General features: G+C 38.4%; 1 protein-coding gene across 2 annotated transcripts in view; it reads left to right on the top strand.

The window, feature by feature from the left end:
• The first annotated feature begins 1071 nt into the window (after positions 1-1071).
• LOC107665238 (nucleolar protein 56-like) overlaps positions 1072-7267 on the top strand; it is a 9081-nt gene continuing 2885 nt past the window's right edge. For both annotated transcript variants that reach the window (XM_016456042.1, XM_016456041.1), the window contains exons 1-9: positions 1072-1168; positions 1993-2082; positions 2578-2692; positions 2878-3042; positions 3511-3709; positions 4842-5029; positions 5260-5411; positions 5769-5869; positions 6936-7084. In XM_016456042.1, coding sequence (XP_016311528.1) covers positions 1166-1168; positions 1993-2082; positions 2578-2692; positions 2878-3042; positions 3511-3709; positions 4842-5029; positions 5260-5411; positions 5769-5869; positions 6936-7084 — 1162 coding nt within the window. In that variant the 5' untranslated portion in view covers positions 1072-1165. The remainder of the gene's footprint in view (positions 1169-1992; positions 2083-2577; positions 2693-2877; positions 3043-3510; positions 3710-4841; positions 5030-5259; positions 5412-5768; positions 5870-6935; positions 7085-7267) is intronic.

Below are 7267 nucleotides of genomic sequence, written 5' to 3'. Positions count from 1 at the left end.
AAATGCTTGCAGCATGTAAAATATGGCTTAATCAGATTACAAAGAGGCACATATTTATCTTTTTGAGATGTATAAGATGCTTGATAAACTATTAATCTAAAATAAAGGGGGGAAGTCGTGGCCTAATGGGCAGCAAAAAATGGCTGCCCACTGCTCCGTGTGTGTGTTCACTGCTGTGTGTGTGTACTTTGGATGGGATAAATGCAGAGCACTAATTCCGAGTATGGGTCACCATACTTGGCCACATGTCACGTCACACTTTTTTTTTCACTTTAAAATTAACATATTTTAAATACTTATTTAAATACATTGTCCATCCCAACACGTAAACTCAGGATTTTGGCCTGTGGCACCTCAGAGGCCTTTTAATTTGAAATACTTTTTAATAATTAACAGTATTTTATTTTTTATTTTATTTGGAACTAAATCCAAAGAAATTTGCCTAAATCAAAACACCCCAAATCTTGGGACAAATGCCAATTTTCTCAAAACCATTACCTGTGTTTTTAAGCACTATACAAATTACCTATATGGTTTACACCCTATTTAATGTTGGTACTTTTGTCAATTATAATTATTTTATTTATTTATTTTTGTAATCAGCTATTTTTATTTTATTTTATTGTGAACTTTTTTTTAATCAAAACTTCACACCAATTATGATTTTTCAACATTGTCTAATGAACTGAATCCAAAGAAATTTGCCAAAAGCCTAACACCCCAAATCCTGGCACAACCACCAATTTTCTTCTGGTTTTAAACACTATGAATTACCCTTGATACACACTATTCAGCATTGGCACTTTTTGTTAGAAATATTTATTTATACAATTATAAATATTTATTTATTCATTTATTTAATAATTGATTTAAATCAGCCAAATATTTAACTTTGTTATTTCCTCAATAATTCCTGCTCTACAGTGTAATGCATTTTTCTTCTGCAAACAGTATGTCCATTGTGCCACGCATCTTGCATTTCCAAGCTTTTCCAACAGGTGGCGCACACATTCCCACAAAACAAGCAACTTTTGAATTCTCGCGATAGGGTGCGGGACTTAATTATGTGGGTTTTCGTACTTGAGCGCATGCGGATTTCTCTCCTGCTCAAGTGATCAGAAGCAACGGAACGCTCCCTCGTGCGTGGCGCACGAGATCAGTAAACATGGTAAAAATGCGTTATTTTTTTCGTGAAATCTTTAGAAATGAACAGATTGGTGTTTTGCAATCATTTAAATACCATGATTGCATTGTATTTAAAATCGGGCTTTTGTAATGGCCAGTGTACGTGTTTGTAGAGATCTTTGCGCTTTATCACAATTATTTTGATTGGTCTGTTGAGCACAATTATGATGCGATCGCACAATACAAACTGCATTTAATCAATCACTGCAGGCTGTATGAGGATAAAAGGTGAATCTGGTTACACAAGGCCTCAATGTGATATTAAAGGCCACAGCAGCCATTAAATTCAGTCTACCGGGCTGTTGAAGTTTCACTCACCTCTCGTTAGTGTTTTGGGTCGATGTTCTGGTACCGATCGCAGTGCTATGAGATGTTGATCAGTTTTAAAAGTGGCACGCGCTGAGTAAGTTAGTTATTTGATACGCTGGGGGAACACGTGGTGTCTGTGCTAACCCATGCTAATGTGGATCTCCCTAGCTTCAAGCTCTAATGCAATAAAATCTAAACAGGGGTGGTTTATTAACGACTGTTGTTATCTTCTGCTTACGCAATGTTGTATAAGCATTTTAAATATGTAAAATTGAGTATTTGCGTTGTACCTGGAGGTACCAAAGCCATGTGGGCTACATGCGTGCTGGTGTTGACCTGCAACTCCATTTTATCAGATTCATAATATTCGTTTGTAATCTATTATTTGCTTGATTATTAACGTAGGCATTAAGCATTTGGGATTTTGTCTCTTTTTGGTGTAATTAGTGATTTATGGTATTGGGGCAGATCAATAATGTCGCCTTCTCTTTCTCTCAGGTGCTTTTACACGTGTTGTTCGAGCATGCAGCTGGATATGCGTTATTCGCTGTCAAAGAAGTGGAAGACATTGGAATGCTTCTACCTCAGGTTTGTATATTGAAGAAATACAGAAATGAAGTAAATTTATGCGTACCAACAACATGGTGAAGAACTGGAGTGGTAACCAGAAGGTTGTTAGTTCAAATCCCACCCATAAAAGTACCATTGAAAATAATCTGCATGACCTATGTGCTATGCATAGAATGCACAAGATATTAGCTCTGTAAAAATATATCATTTAAAACGTGCAGGAAAAATAAATGCACGTTATAGATATTGTGAAAAATGCATCAATGTATGCTTTTAGGTTTTTATATTTATTAATGTTTGTGACTTCATAATTTTGAAATCTAGATTTTCATGTAAAAGTGACATATTTCTGATAAATGCATCACTTCTCTAATCACTTGGGCCGCCCTTTTTCAGTAATCCATTATACTCGGATGAGTCACTATATGGAAGAGTAGATGTATTTCTACTTTAAATTCAGTTGAATTTAAATCGAAGTGTCTTCTAAATTACAAATTTTTCGATCTTTCATAGGTGGAGCAAAGTGTCTTAAACCTGGGCAAATTCAGTAGTGTGATCAAACTGAGTGCATTCTTCCCCTTTAAATCCGCCCAAGGTGCACTGGAAAATATCAATGCGGTCTCAGAAGGTAAGAGAGATGAAGGTCTTATTTGAAACTGCTTCTTGGATGCAATGATGTACCTATAATCTGTCAATCCACTGAATTACTGTGTTGACTGCATACTTACAAACTGATCATCTGAGGTTGACCTGTTGACTTACAAATTGTGACCTTCAATTACTCACACCTAGTTTCTAATCTGATCCTGACAGGAGTTGTCCATGCGGATCTCAAGTTGTTCTTGGAGACCAACCTTCCGTCCGGAGGTAAAAAGAAGGCAGTGTTGGGGGTGTCTGATGCTAAGATTGGTGCTACGCTTCAAGAAGAGCTCAATCTGTCCATTCAGACTGGAGGCGTTGTAGCTGAAATAATAAGGGGTGAGCAGAGAGCACTATTATTTAAATCAGGGGTTTTCAATCTTTTAGATAAAAAAGGCCCAAAATATAATCATCCTCGATCTTAAAACTTAAAAGGTAGTTTTATATTTTCATGTATGAAAGACCACAGTTTTACTGTAAAACATTTGTATAATGTGTAAACTATTTGGAAAGTTAAATGTTTTTATTATATTTAATAACTGTTTTTATTCTATTCTCAATGTTTCCCTGGACACCCTAGCATCTCCTTGCGGCCCCTTGTAAAAGTTTTGAAATCCCCTGATTTAAATGACAAATGCAAATTCATATTTCCAAACATTTTCTAAAGCCTACTGTAATGATGTACCTAGACCACCTGATTTCTGATGCTTTATACTGAAAATCAGAAACGGACAGGCCAAAAAAAAAAAGTGTGGTTTTATGAGTCCAGCAATGACTGTTTCTAATGCACCTGCTTGTGATTGACAGGTGTGCGGCTGCACTTTCATTCCCTGGTCAAGGGGCTCACCTCTCAGGCTGCGTCCAAAGCTCAGCTGGGTTTGGGTCACAGCTACTCCAGAGCCAAAGTCAAGTTCAATGTCAACAGAGTGGACAACATGATCATCCAGTCCATCGCCCTCCTCGATCAGCTGGACAAAGACATCAACACGTTCTCCATGCGTGTGCGGTAAGATGTTTCTCACTGGAGTTTTTAGATTGATCTAACTACAGAAAACAAATACAGCAGCCTCCTAATGCTTACCACAGACAGCGCCCCCTAGTGCTCTGGCTGTACAGGAAGTGGAGGGACAGTAAAGTCCTTCCTCAGGAGTGTTTGGTCCATCAGACTGGAGTGAACACTACCTGAGGGGGGAGACAGACCTTGAGTGGGAAGTTGTTTTGCACCTAGTAAACTTAACTTGGGGATGTATGATTATTCAAAATAAAATCCAAATCATGATATGTCCTAGTGCAATCATCAAAATTGAAAATAATAGCTCAGCGGTTTAACATTTGAAAATGAAGAAATTAAGACGGGCATACTTAGTACTGTTCTAAAAACTTGTACTGTTATTTTTTTTTTGTCTTGGGTTTCTTAATTTTAAACGGTGAAATTATTGTAAAACTTTTTTTTTCTTTTTTTAAGTAATCACAATTTTTTTTTTACATGGTTATATTAAGATACAATCAAACAATTTGTGAGGCCCTACAAGGACCAGAAATAACAGGGTTTTTTTGTCCCCAAAATGTGCAGCCTTAGGGGCCGTTAACACAGAATGCGTTTTTCCATTCAAATGCACTACTTCTACATTGTTTTTCTTTGTAAGCACACGCTTGACGGACGTGCATGACTGTTACACTCGCGTCATGACTTGCACATGAGCACCGCGTTTTTAATATGCCGTTTACACGCAGCGCTGCTCAATGTCAGTTCCAAAGCAGTGGACCAATCAGAAGAATTTGGAGGCGGGGCAAGCGGTGCAAGCTTCTGTTTACAGTAGCAAGTTGGCATGACGACTTTTTTTTGTTGTTGTTTTTTGTTTATGGCAACATGGCGGAGGAGGCGATAGCCAGTGCAATTATTTTCTTATTTTTTCCATGTCAAAACTCGTATCTATCAATTCTGCTGTTTGCCTATTTCTATTTCCGTTATTGTCGTTATTGCATCACGTCTCAAAAGCGTTCTACACTGCGCTTTTTTTAAAACCATTCCTGAGCGCTGCGTCTCGCATTTTTTAGACGCAAAGACGTGTTCTGTGTGAATGGCCCCTTATTGGAACTTTCATTTATTGGAACTCGCTCTGTTTGTATCTGTGCAGTGAATGGTACGGCTACCACTTTCCAGAACTGATGAAGATAGTGAATGATAATAGTACGTATTGTAAGCTGGCCAAGATGATCGGGAACCGGAAGGAACTGACTGAGGAGATGCTGGAAGCTATAGAGGAAATCACAATGGACAGTGGCAAAGCTCAGGCCATCCTAGATTCATCCCGCAGCTCTATGGGTAAGATGTGCACATCAGTGTCATTATTATAACTTAATGTGGGTTTGTCCTGGATGTTATGATGTTATTATAATCTGTCAATCCACTGACATCATGTGATGACAGCATTCCTCGCTGAACTGAACAAGGGTACCTCACTGAGTCGCTTTAGCTCAACTAGTTTAAGTGCGCCAATGATTTAAGGAAGAAGTTTATGCATCAGTTGTTTTGTTTTTTTTATTGTTATAAAGGTATGGACATATCTCCTATTGATTTGATCAACATTGAGAGTTTCTCCAGTCGTGTTGTGTCCCTCACAAGCTACAGGCAGGAACTGCAAGCGTATTTGCAGTCTAAAATGAGCCAGGTGGCGCCAAATCTTGCAGCTCTCATTGGTGAAGTGGTACGTGTTTCTTTTAGATAGTTATAAAATGCATTAAGTATATAATAATGTTTGTTGTACTAAACTTAATTTGCTGTTTTAATTTTTTTTTATTTGAGGTTTCTGTGACATTTAAGTATATCAATGTAGTATGTTGTACCATTTACAGTCTGTGACTTTTTAATCTAAGATTTTTTACATTTCTTTAAGACTTGACCATAAGTGTTTTTCCAGTTATGCTTTAATTTTCTTTTCCTCCCATGAGCTTGTAATTGCTTGTTTGTGTGCAACCTCTCTTAAAATTCTTAAATTCTGTAGAAGTATCAAGTTGGTGTATAGATGTTTTCTCACATCTCATTTATTTTATTTTTTTTATAGGTTGGTGCTCGTCTCATTTCTCACGCCGGCAGTCTGACAAACCTAGCCAAATATCCAGCCTCCACTGTGCAGATTCTGGGGGCAGAGAAGGCCCTGTTCAGGTATTGGGGCTCCCCTTCCCTGCTGGGGTTTCACACAGCTGCAGTGATGGCAGGGCCGGGGCATAGCAGGAGTGGGTGATTTGGTGTGGCAATGAACACGCCGTAATGAGATCCCACTCAATCTCACGTCCCCCCCCCCCTAGTCTGAGCAGCTGATGAGGGTTTTGAGAGGTAGATGCATTTGAAGATGTTGTTGAGATGAGACCAATTCTGTCATCAATTAGACCTTTTAAAAGTTTAAATTATAGCAGTAAATTGATAATGGTGCATCAATTTCAGCAACCAAAAAGGAATTTTTGGTTTTGGCCTAAATTGTTTTGGAGTGCTATAATCATTGACAGAAAGTGACGTTTAAATGGCACTTTTCTGTTGATGTGTTTGGGTCTTTGCTGAAGAATATTAGTACGACTGGTTTAATATATCATTTCAGAACGCAAGTTCAGTTACCCAATTACCAAAAGATTTTGATTTCAGTTTTGGGGGAGGGTTACCCCCTCCCCCTTTTTTAAATGTAATTGACAAGGTGTAGACCCTCAAAAAAAAGTGGTGTAGATGGATTTTGTTCTGTGAATTAGGGCGCTGAAGAACACGCCGTAATGAGATCCCCCTCAATCTCACGTCCCCCCCCCCCTAGTCTGAGCAGCTGATGAGGGTTTTGAGAGGTAGATGCATTTGAAGATGTTGTTGAGATGAGACCAATTCTGTCATCAATTAGACCTTTTAAAAGTTTAAATTATAGCAGTAAATTGATAATGGTGCATCAATTTCAGCAACCAAAAAGGAATTTTTGGTTTTGGCCTAAATTGTTTTGGAGTGCTATAATCATTGACAGAAAGTGACGTTTAAATGGCACTTTTCTGTTGATGTGTTTGGGTCTTTGCTGAAGAATATTAGTACGACTGGTTTAATATATCATTTCAGAACGCAAGTTCAGTTACCCAATTACCAAAAGATTTTGATTTCAGTTTTGGGGGAGGGTTACCCCCTCCCCCTTTTTTAAATGTAATTGACAAGGTGTAGACCCTCAAAAAAAAGTGGTGTAGATGGATTTTGTTCTGTGAATTAGGGCGCTGAAGACCAGAGGAAACACGCCAAAGTACGGTCTCATTTTCCATTCAACATTCATCGGGCGTGCAGCTGCCAAGAACAAAGGTCGTATCTCTCGTTACCTGGCCAACAAGTGTACCATTGCATCACGCATCGACTGCTTTTCTGGTGAGTATCCCATCTCCCCTCATTTCTTTAGCTACCGCTACTTGGTTCTTGCTATGATGCTTTTAATTTTTCGTCAACAGTAACCCACCTCAGTGGTTGTTGAGATGATAATTCTGAGCAGAACTTTGGGTCAAACACTTTTTGGTGTTCTTTAGTAGTACTTGTGTGTCCTTGGCTTGACTT

The sequence above is a fragment of the Sinocyclocheilus anshuiensis genome, unplaced genomic scaffold, assembly GCF_001515605.1.
Source record: "Sinocyclocheilus anshuiensis isolate Anshui unplaced genomic scaffold, SAMN03320099.WGS_v1.1 scaffold587, whole genome shotgun sequence".
Lineage (NCBI taxonomy): Eukaryota > Metazoa > Chordata > Actinopteri > Cypriniformes > Cyprinidae > Sinocyclocheilus > Sinocyclocheilus anshuiensis.
The sequence above is the reverse complement of the archived record's forward strand: the minus strand, read 5'-3'. Positions and strand labels throughout refer to the sequence as shown.